General features: G+C 35.2%; 2 protein-coding genes across 2 annotated transcripts; both read right to left on the bottom strand.

The window, feature by feature from the left end:
- Positions 1-2695: 2695 nt before the first annotated feature.
- Positions 2696-3166, bottom strand: LOC126689611 (uncharacterized). Its single transcript, XM_050384845.1, has one exon. It carries the CDS (start codon positions 3164-3166, stop codon positions 2696-2698), a length of 471 nt encoding a protein of 156 aa, XP_050240802.1.
- A 1627-nt stretch (positions 3167-4793) lies between these two features.
- On the bottom strand, positions 4794-5582 carry LOC126689610 (glutathione S-transferase T3-like). The gene is made up of 2 exons (XM_050384844.1): positions 5124-5582; positions 4794-5033 (listed from the first exon to the last, which is right to left on the bottom strand). The coding sequence occupies exons 1-2, from the start codon at positions 5580-5582 to the stop codon at positions 4794-4796; spliced, it is 699 nt and encodes a 232-aa protein (XP_050240801.1).
- Positions 5583-12105: the final 6523 nt, after the last annotated feature.

Genomic DNA, 12105 nt, shown 5'->3' with positions numbered 1-12105 from the left:
CGGGTTAAATTTCTTAGTTCAATTGTTTAAACGACGGCGTTTCTTGCGTTTTCCCTGGGTAGTGAGTAGTGACGTTGGGTTGGAAATTGATTTTACCAAATTGCACCCCTAAAAACTATTATTCACAAAATGACCCACTTACAGATAATGAGATAAATCTATGTCTAACATTTCTGACATAATACTCAAGTCAATAAAAATTATTTCTAAAATCTCAAAAGTTAAAGTAGATAATTTGATATCAGATTACTGATTTACTCCCAGTTACGTGTCTTTTCTTCTTCTATTTGTTTTTATTATATTTATTTATGAATTAAATGACAATTGCATCATATTTATAATTTTATTTTAGATTATAAAAAAGTTTATGGACGTAATTTTGTGCTACAACTCTTGCTACATCCCTAACATATAGGGTTGTGAATGATGTAAAAAATAATAATGACTCCATGTGCAAGTAATAGTTAACAAATTACAATAGCACACATCATCACATTGTAACAAAAATTGTAACGAAAGTATGTAGTTGTAGAATAATTGTTAGACTATTACTAATAATATAGATATTGTATATAGATAGAAAAAATAATAATAATAATTATCTCATTTTTTTACTCGGCCCTCCAAAGATAAATTCTTAACTCCACCACTAGAGAGAACCATTTCAATTATAATTTTGAGAGAGTTATTTCATGAAACCTCAAAGGAAGTTGATGTGTAACTTAATAACACTCCACATAGCAAAGAATTGAGAAAGTTCATAGCATGATAATGACATTATATTGATGGTGAAGCACCCAAAAATGACAAAATTCATTAATTTTTAGAGTTATATGATAGGTGAAGCTAAATTCAATATCACGACCTTTAAAAATTTAAATGACATTACACTTTGTACTTTATTAAATTCAAGAAAAATTTTAAATGACATGACACTTTGTACTTTATTAAATTCAAGAAAAAAATTCTCAATTGTGAATACACTCTCCATTTTAAGTTAATTGAAGAGGATCATGTTCTTTTTTCCACACTAGTTCATCAAATCCACTCAATGAGAAAGTCGCCGTGAATGAGGCTTACTAGTTGAAGCTCAAAGTTAAACATTGAGCCTTTGCATCATAATTGCCATCTTTGATTTTCTCGGGACCAAGACAAAAGGATAAGCATGGTACCTCGGCTGTGAGCATAGCCACTGAGTACAAACCAAGTCAAAAATGATGGTCAGCCTCGTATTACAACTCTTTAAATCTCTCAAGGTTTTATCCTCTCTTTCTCTCCTTCATATTTTTCTTTTTCTAGATAGTAAACTTTCTATAGCCATTTTTTGGTTGCTTATAAAAATGAGGCAAGGAATATATATATATATATATATATATGAAATTTTAGGGTTATTTGGTTTTAAAAAGTGGTGTATTCATTTTTCGTTTTCTTTATTCTATATTCAAATCTTGAATTTGAATAGAAAAAAAAAAAAAAAAAAAAAAAAAAAAAAAAAAAAAAAAAAAAAAAAAAAAAAAAAAAAACTTATTTTCACCTTTAGTAGTGTTTGGTAAGTTGTTTTGAGTACATAATTTGGGTATAGAATACATCATACCCATGTTTGGTTATTGTTTTTTATTTTAATAAAAAGTAACTTTTCTCACTCAAACACATCACACATTAAAAAAGAAAAAAGTAACTTAGTGTTTTCACAATATTTACGAATATGTCACTATATTCATATTCATAGAAAACGCTAAAAAGTTGTATTCATTTTTTGTATTCAATTCTAACTTTTAGAATACTGAAAATGAAAACTAAATACAAATGCTAAAATCAAACCAGTTTTTTAGTGGTGGGATCCACTAAAAACTGAAAATAAAAATAAAAATCGGTGCTTATTTTAGTTAACCAAATAGGCCCTCTGCATATTTAGAAATTTGGAATTGAATTTGGAGAATTTTTTTTATATGACATTTGCTTTTCTGTCTTTTCACATGGATCAATAATTTTTATATTTACTTACATGTTCATTTTAGCTTGTAAGAACATCCACAGTAGTGGAGCTAAAAATTTAGCTTTTTAGCTCCACCAAAAGTTATTTTATCTATTTTAGCTACATACATGCTGCAGCAGTGGATCTATTTTAGTTTTTAACACAATAAAATAATATAAACATCACAATAAAATAATATATTCATTACAATAAAATAATATATCCCCTACAATAAAATAATATATCTTATACAATAAACAACAATCACAACCACCTTCAACCGCCACCGCCATTGCCGCCACCGCCACCACTGCCACCGACGACTCTTTTTCCGCCGCCGCCACTCTTTTACCGCCACTGCCACCCACTCTTCCACTGCCGCCGCCACCACATGATAGCAAATAATCATCTAGTGTTAACAAGTGATTTTTTCAACCCCAAATTATACTCATACATTTTTTTTTTTTACTAAAACAATTTCTCAATTATCATGATAGCCTATTATCGTCTCAATTGTCCGGAAGCAACCTTGGAACAATGTGAACTATGAAATAAATGAACTTTATAAGAAAACATATAAAATAGAACACATATTATAGCAAGAACAATGTAGTCCATAGATTTGCTCACATACATAACTCAAACCAAATTACAATAAAACTCACACACTCACACAAGTTCCTATGACTCATGCTTCTCAACATACAAAAAAGAAAGTTCCTACGACTCGCCTTGCAATTGCCATAAATGTTCAATAAGGTCCAACTGGAGTTGAAAATGAATTTCTCGGTCTCTAATGCGTCTGTGTCTCTCAATGTATGACAAAAATTCATCACTTTGTTCACGTAACATTTGCAAAGGAGGATTATCCACTCCATCATTTTGTTCATAATCCAAATCTACCACTTCATTATCATCCCGCTCATCTTCCCGCTCATTTTCGACAATCATGTTATGGAGAATTATGCACGCTTTCATGATCTTTTTGAGTGTTTCAAGATGAAAAAATCGTGCAGGTCCACGGACAATTGCGAAACGTGCTTGAAGCACTCCAAATGCACGCTCAACATCCTTCTTATATGCCTCTTGGGCTGCTGCAAATAATTTATACTTCTGTCCTTGTGGAGATGGGATTGTTTTCACAAATGTTGCCCACTTTAGATATATGACATCAGCAAGGTAATATCTCATAGTGTAGTCATGACCATTAATTGAGTAATGTATTGTAGGAGCACGTCCTTCAGCAAGTTCATTAAATACATGAGATCGCTCTAACACATTAATGTCATTATTTGACTCAGGTAACCCAAAAAATACATGTCATATCCAAAGATCATATGATGCTACTGCCTCTAAAATAATAGTAGGCTCACGAATATGACCACAATATTGACCTTTCCATGCAGATGGACAATTTTTCCACTTCCAATGCATGCAATCAATTGAACCTAACATACCTGGAAAATCTCAACGTTCGTCGTGAGCTAACAGTCTAGCAATGTCTTCATTGTTTGGCTTTCTCAAGTATTCTTCAGAGAAAACATCAATTACCGCAGTAACAAATTTTTTCAAACTTTCTAATGCAGTAGTTTCTCCAATCCGCACATATTCATTTATCAAATCACCCGATACTCCATACGCAAGCATTCTAAGTGCAGTAGTTATCTTTTGTAATGAAGATAAACCAAGTTTGTTAGCACTATTTCTTTTTTGGACAAAGTAAGAGTCATAAGCTTCTACTTAAGATTGAATACGGAGAAAAAGAGAACGCTTCATCCGAAATCTCCTACGAAATAAAGCGGGTGGATATATTGGTGTGGGAGCAAAATAATCAAGAAAAAGCCTCTCATGGCCTATCAAATGATTACGTTGGATAGAACAATGACAACGTTTAGGTTGTGATGTTTCCATAACAAGTTCTTCGATTATCTCATCTTCATCTGAGTCATCAAGAAAAAACTTGCGAAACAAATAGTGATTCATGGATGCAACCTTCAAGACAATTGGAAATCAATTATTACTATAGATGCAAGATTAAAATCAAGTGACATAAGCCACAACAAAATGAATATAACCAATTCACGCACAAGTCACAACACAAACACATACATCTAAAAAAAAAACAACTTGGAAATACTATGAATGCTCATTGTTCATAGATTTATTCTAAGACCTGCCATCTCAAAACCAAGCATATGATACTAGGAATGTTCAATGAATAGAAATAATTGGATGAAAGACACTCATAGTGGCTGTAACAGCAAGATATATAATAGGCACTCATAATGGCTGTAATACTCATAGTGGATCAAATAATAGTTTCATTGGATCAAAGAATTATATCAATGCCTGTCACAAGACCAAATGGAACTTAACAAAAGATAAAAAAGATTACACTTCAAAGTCTTTGTTAGATTGCACTTCAAGTCACAACACAAATACATACATCTAGTTTAAGATAATTCATCAAGTGACATAAGCCACTACAAAATACATAAAACCCTAAGCTACATCCAAAATACAATTAAACCCATTAATTATGTGATTTTCGTTTTGTCATGATTTCCTCTTGGAGTTGTTCATAAAAAGCTTTTTGTGTTCCAGTTAAGCCACTTGTATCTATCATCATGATTCTCTCTTCCTTTAACCTTTCTTCCCGCTCAAATTTTTTCTTCTCAATCATCATTCTTTCCTTATCAATCTTAAGTTTTTCCCTCTCAAAAGACATTTTTTCTTCTTCCAACCGAGTTACATCCTCAATCAATTTCAATTTTTTGTTCAAATATTCCCCTACATCTTTTCCGGTGGCTTTGTTCTTTCAGATGGCCTTTTCGGCCTTCCTACCAATAGGTCTCTCAAAATTGGAAGTGTCACCAAGTCCGGACCCACAATCCCCTTCACTAATTGATATTGACTCCAAAGTTGGAGGCACGGATGATCTCGATCTAGCATTGTTAGGATCGACAAACTTTGGTTGGTCCTTTAACATGAGCCAACAATGGTCAAGAAGAAAGGGTTTCTTGTGCTTCTCTAAATACAAAGCCTTCGCATTGGTAATCTAAAAAAAATTAAAACAAATATAACATGATTAATATCTTCAAACTATTAGTGAATGGACATGTTAACACTATTATAATATAATTTATACCTTATCTTCTTTGGTTATACCACTTTGATGAAGTGCGTTAATTTGAGCCATACACCCAGCAAACTTATTTTTCTTTTCACTAATCGTTCCCCAACGACTTAGCAAGGAGATAACAGTACGTGTGGTACCGGATATATTGTACTGCATGAAATATTCCCAAACTTTTTGACGAAAAGTATTTTGTGTTTGTTCATTACTGTTTATGGCATCAACACTAGTATTGAGCCATGCTGCCACTAAGAGTTTATCTTCCTCTACAGTAAAGTTAGAGCCCCGTTTTCCTTTTGTAGAAGAGGCATTTTCAACTTGTGGTGGAGGTGGAGGTGGAGAATCAAAAACTGACACAAGAGTATTTTGAAACGTTCCCAAAAATTGTGAGTCAATTTCTATATCCCCATTCATGATACCCGTGATAAATGTTAGGTCTTTACGGAACTCTATGTCCCTACGTGACTCCATTAAATTAGAAAAAATATATATAAACTTCCCTGCACACAAAAAATTCCCAAACTAACATTTATATCAACACAACAAATTACAGAGACATTTATAGACACTTATAGAAACAAATTACACAACAAACTTACATTTATATTACAGAGACATTTATATTACAGTTATAGACATTTATATTACATTTATAGACAAATTACAGAGACATTTATAGGCATTTATATTACAAATTACAGAGACAAATTACACAACAAACTTACATTTACAGAGACATTTATATCAACACAACAAATGTAAACTACCCTGCACACAGAAAATTCACAAACGTAACTATGTGGTTTTGTGCAACACAACAAATCACAGTGACAACAAAACATGTAAACTTCCCTGCACAAATTACAGAGACCACATAAACCACACAACAAATTCCTGCAAACAGAAAATTCCCAATACATTCCTCCATTCAAATGTTATACCCAGCAAAAACAGCAAAAAAATAACACCATTTGCCCAAAACAACAGAGCAACAATACCATTTTTCACCACAAAATAACACTAAACCCAGAAAAATTAAGCCAAAACAAATGAAAAAATTCACTACAAAAGAAGAGAGAGCACTAACCTGAAGTGGATCGGCTGGGACGGCGCGGGCTGGAACGGCGACGGCGTGGGCTAGGACGGCGACGGCTGGGACGGGACGGCGACTGCGTGGACTGGGAGATGAGAGAGATGAGAGCTTGGAGAGGAGAGATATGAGAGCTTGAGAGATGAGAGCTTGACAGACGGCGTGGACGGCGACAGCGTGGGTTGGGATGGCTGGGACGGCGACGACATAGGCTGGGCTGGGATGGCGACGGCATGGAGAGCTTGATGAGTGAGAAAGATGAGAGCTTGAGAGAACTGAGATGAGAGCTCTTGAGAGAACTGAGATGATGGCACGGAGATAGAATAAAAGAATGAAGAAAAATAAAGTGAGTTTTATTATTTTAATAGGAGTTGGATTAAAATTTTTTTTTTTTTTTTTTTTAGATGTGTGCTACAGTTCACATATAGATGTGAACTGTAGCAAATCAACTAAAAATTTTAGCTTTGCCTCCACTGCTGTAAGCATTTTTTGGTATATTGGTGGAGCTAAAATAGCATTATAGCTTTTTAGCTCCACTGCTGCAAATGCTCTAACCTTATGCATATACATGTGATATATCTACAAATAAGCACAACTAGATAATAGATATAATGTTTGTATGTATGAAAATATAAAATAGTTACATATAAAATAAAGGAAAAGGGGGGGAGGGGGGGGGGGAGTTTCAGGGGCGTTGAGGAACCGTGCCTTGTTTGCCATAAATTAACTTGCCTAAAAAAAGTTTGTTAGTTGCTTCAAGAGACTAGAATGTATATGAGGAATTCTATATATAGTAGATTAGAAACCTCTTCATTTGATCCTTTCTCCAGGTAATACGATCTTCAAATATGCAACTATTCTCATGTGATTTAAATCAGGAAAGTTTAAACTAGATGAAATACATATATAAAATTATAAACAATTTTTTTTTTTGGGTAGAACAAACTTCAAAGCTGTTAATCGATGTTAAATATATAGCAACGCGATGTATTATACCATGTTGTATATGCTAGAGTAGATACGGAAGGGGAGACATAGAATAGGAGCAATGAGAACACGAGAGTTACGTAGTTCAGTCTTGTCAGCCTACATCCACGGAGGAATCCCTTAAGGGCTACATCTTTATTATGTAAGAGTGTAGTACAATAATCTGTGTTACAATAAACTCTAACATAAGTATATAGAGGCGACTAAACCCTAAACTACTAGTACAAGTAGGAGTGGGCTTGGGCCTATTACATTGGGCTAATATGACTAATATATTTCTAACAACTGAGATCACTTGGTTCAAAAACTAAGCAATGGCATCCTGATTAAGATACAAAACAATTTCACAAGGTACAACAGAATAAACTAAAAAGCCTATGTCCTCTTCTTGGTTGCTTCCAAAATTAGCTAACACATCGGCACAATGTTTGGCTTCATGTAAGACATGCTTCAGACTGTATTGCTCAAGCTCATTCAGCAACTACCTAAAATCAAATTAAAGAGAGGAGAAAGATCTATTAGAAGAAGAGTTGGAGTTGACTATGTCCACAACAGATTTAGCATACAACTCTATTTCAAGACTCTTGAACCCCAACTTAGAAGCCAGTATTAGCTTAGAACTCAACAACCACGTAGGAAGAAGTCCCAATAAATCTAGAGAATCCACAAATCTTCATAGTACTTATCAATCTTGTAATACCCGGAAGAAAAAAAAAAGATTTAAAAGGAGGGGTATTTAAGTAAATTTGTTTATGAGGTCAGTTTTATAATTAATATTATTAAGGGGGTTTTTAGAAAATAAGGTTGAAATCTTAGCTAATGACAGATATTTTGAGAGAGGAAACTACCCAAAATACTCAAGTAGAGAAGGTTTGACTGTACAATTGAGGTAAGAACCTAAGAATTTCTTTCTTGTCAAATCTAAAGCTTTATTTGGATTTAAAATATTTTTTATGTTGGTATTTTTGGCCAGTAACGAAATTATCTAAAAATTTCTATGTGTTTTACAAGTGTAAACAGAGAAGGGTTGGAATTGGGTGATAAAATCCCTTTTTCACTGTACGTCTTCCTCTGTAATATCTTTAATTCTGGTGCTTTGTTGGTCATGGAGTTGCTTCAGGCGCATATTACTCTTTTGTGAATATTTATTATAAGAAAAAGTGGACTATTGGTTAGACCATTAGTCTAATAGCCTACTAGACTTTAGAGTCTACGAAGATAAGAGCATTTGCATTTGGTATTCGAAATGTTATATGTAAGAGAATTTTAGCATTAATGCACCAAATAAGCCCAGCATCCGATCTGCTACTTGTAAAATTTTTTACAATACTGCTACAGTACCGTCTTACTTCTAAAACGGTACTATAGCAACTTGTAAACTTATTATATTATTTCTCTCTCTCTCTCCCACTCAGCTATTTCTTTCTTTCTTTCTTTTCTCTGATTCTCCCTTTCTTTCATCCTCATCAGTTCTCACTCCCTCTCTCACATCTCTCTCTCTCTCTCTCTCGTTTAAAGCATGCCACCAAAGTTGGGTTGGATTTGGCATGGTCATGGACTCACGGCGTGGGTGCAGTGGTGGAGATCGGTGAGTTTATGCGTGGTCATGGTGAGATTAGTCCCTTTCTCACGGCGGTGATGGCGTTTTTCTAGGTATTTTTTGTGGCAAGATTAGCATGATTTAGGTGAAGATCGGCGAGTTGTGTGCTAATCAACGGCGTGGGTTTCTGATCGGCAGCTTGGGTTTGCTGATCGGTGGCTTGGGGTTGCTGATCAACGTGTGGAGATCGGCGAGTCAGCGTGGTGGGTTTGAAGTGGTTTCCTTGAGTCGGTGAGTCGGCGTGTGGAGTCGGCGGCTTGGGTTTTCTTCTTAGTTCAATTGTTTGGTTTGAAGTGGTTTCCTCAATCGTAGTTTTTGTAACCCAATTTTGGTGTCTTTGTGTTTCCTTGTGGTGGGTTTCTTCAAATTCTTTTTTTCTCTTGGTGGTTTTTATGGCGGCCGTGTCTTGTGATTGTGGTTGTTGGTGGTGGTTTTTGGCAATTTTTTGTGTTTCTTTTCCTCTTGGTGGTTGTTTCTTGGGGGTGTTGTTGGTGGTGAGTTTGGTTGTGGTGGTGGTTGCTGGCCGGTGGCGTGGTGGTGGCAAGGTGGCCATTTTCATGTGGTTGTTCTTGCTATGGTTAGGGTTTGGGTTTGTTCACGATAGAGAGAGAGAGACCGGGAGGAAGGAAGAGAGAGAAAATTATAGAGAGGAGTTTTCTTTTTGGTTATATATTTTAGTGGATAATATATATTATTTTAATGAGTAGAATAGGAAAATAAAAGTCGGGATGCTGGATGTATTGTAAAATGATATTGTATAATTGATAAAGTAGTTTTTTGGGATGTGAATGCTCTAAGACTGATGCTATTTATTAGAGATTGTACTCAGCTTTACATAGTATTCATTCCTTATGAATGCTTTAACTTTTTAGCCTAAAAATAATCGTGTAAGGAAAAAAAAAAGGATCAAAAATCAAAAGAGGCTTTGAACGAACTAAAATTTTGTCCTTTGTGAGGAGAGTCTTATATTACATAGTGCTTGGGATTTTTTTTGCGTGAAACAAATTTAAACAGAGTTGATACAAATGATCTTTTATGTTGTAGAATGTGAAATACAGCCATAGAGAAACTGTAGGAGATTGAACAGTGAGAAAATTATTGGATACTTTGGAAGTGTCTCTTTTGGCCAGGTACCATTATAAGTTTTTCTTGAATTATTTGATTATTGAGTAAATGGTGCTATAAAATTGTTTAGGTGACATCTAAGGATTCTAGAGAAAGTGTTAGGGAGAAGTTCTTTTGTGATGAGCTAGCTGAAGTAAATAACCTTATCCTAATTGGTTTTATTTTGCGTATTTTAGCTACTGAAATCTGTTTATAATTGTTACAATTTTATTTTATATTGTTTTAGCTACATTGATTTAAAGTAAATAATAAAGAATTATCACAAATATATTTGATTACTAAATAAATGATTTTACATATGTCTTTGAATGAAATATATTTTTGTTTGAACTATGATTTGATATATATGATTTTTAAACAATCTGACTATGTTTTGACTCTAATACCCAACAAATGAGGGTTATTCATTGGTACTTTGATACCCAGCCAATGGGGGTTATTCATTGGTACTGAAACTAGTTTTATCTAAGGCATCACGACCTTATCATGTTTCTAAACCCAGCTAATGGGGGATATACATTAGCACGGAGCTAGTTTCATCTGAATCTAATGCCCAGTAATGGGGATATAGTGTGACCATGGTCGTAAAGATTGTTAAGAATATGAATTATGTTTGAATATATGAACAGTTTTAAGTCCTTGAAACTACTTATGTGTTTTTGAAAATTATTGTAAATTATAGATTTGATATATGGAAAACTAATTATTTTCTAATCCATCTATGATATATTTGTAAGATTTAAAATATTTGATTTGTATACAACTTGTTATTTTACAGATCTATTTGCTTGATAGAACTTATTAGGATTTTGAATTCTTATTGAGTTGTCAACTCACCCCCCCCCCCCGCTTTCCCCTTTCAGATTCTGATCAAGAAGAGTAGCATATGTTTGGGCCTCTGCTGGGATGTGCGCATGAGTGAAGTTTAGGAAATTAGGAATGGCAACGGGTCGGGTTCGGGCCGGGTTTTTCCATACCCAGACCCAACCCGCGGGCCAAGACCCACAGCCCGGACCCGGCCCGTTTACTAAATGGGTTTTTTTCCTGGGGCCCGGACCCGCCCCACCGGGCTCCACGGGCCCCGCGGGCCCCGTCCAGCTAGGCCAAATTTGGGCCTAATTCTCGGACCAAATCATGGCCCAATCACAATCAATTTTTTTCTATCGCCCAAATGCCAAAAATAGGCCCAACTAGCTTAAAATGTGAAGGGAAAAAAAAAAAAATCTCACACCAAATCAACTTGTGTAAAGATCTTGAGTATAAGCATATGCATTATGCTATAGTGTAAGATTTTTTTTCCTTTTTAAAAAAAAAAAAAAAAAAAAAAAAAAAAGAGGAAACAAATCAGTTCTTTTTTTTTTTCTTTTTTCTTTTTTTTCTCTTCTTTGTTAATACAAAATTTTCACCATAAAAAAAAAAAAATACAAATCACAATCCCAAACATGAACAGAAACACAAATCAGCTTGATTTTTTGCTCTTCTCTGTTAATACATAATTTTTACTAAAACAAAAAAAAAAAACAAAAAACACAAATATAAAAAAAAAAAAAAAAAAAAAAATCCCTATTTTGATTCTTTCGTATCTGATACCGTCGTCGTCTCGTCGATGTCGCCGAGCGACATACGCGCCACGGCGGCGTGCGCAGCTGAGGCTAGGTTGTATAGATCGTCGAAGGAAGACATCACTGTTTTGATTGACACAGATTACTAGATGAGTCTTACAATCAGCCAACGAGGAAAAACATCCGCTGGGCTTTGAAGGATCTGGTGCGATCGGCTGTGCCTGGAGAGTGAGAGTGAGGCCGTGAGGGTGGGTGAGAGTGAGTCCGTGAGGGGGGTGACGACCATGCGTGAGACGGAGCGTGAGACGGAGAGTGAGGTGTGAGGCCGTGAGACGGAGCGTGGCTACGTGAGGTGTGAGGTCGTGTGCTGTGTAAGGCAGTGAGGGACGAGGGTGAGGACTGAAAAGGTTTGAGCAGAAATGAGGGAGTGAGGGTGAGGAGGCTGAAGGCGTGAGCTGAGAAATGAGGGAGTTAGGGTTTGTGTTCTGTTTAGCTATATATATAGGGGGTTTTTTAGTAATTTTATGGTAACCGGGTCTTAACCGGGTCTTATCCGGGTCGGGTTTCGGATTTTTTTAATAAAACCCAGACCCGACCCGGATCTGCTTCGGGTTTTTTTTTTTAAACCCA

The sequence above is a fragment of the Quercus robur genome, chromosome 6 (genome assembly GCF_932294415.1).
Source record: "Quercus robur chromosome 6, dhQueRobu3.1, whole genome shotgun sequence".
Classification (NCBI taxonomy): Eukaryota; Viridiplantae; Streptophyta; class Magnoliopsida; order Fagales; family Fagaceae; genus Quercus; species Quercus robur.
Note: the sequence above shows the minus strand (reverse complement) of the source record. Positions and strands in the feature narration are given on the sequence as shown.

What these genes read in the sequence shown, in the direction of transcription:
- LOC126689611 (XM_050384845.1), bottom strand. Translation starts at nt 3,166, where the DNA reads ATGAGATATTACCTTGCTGATGTCATATATCTAAAGTGGGCAACATTT.
- LOC126689610 (XM_050384844.1), bottom strand. Translation starts at nt 5,582, where the DNA reads ATGGAGTCACGTAGGGACATAGAGTTCCGTAAAGACCTAACATTTATC. An exon ending in GTATAACCAAAGAAGATAAG is followed by an intron (nt 5,034 to 5,123) that starts GTATAAATTATA and finishes AATTTTTTTTAG; the next exon opens with ATTACCAATGCGAAGGCTTT.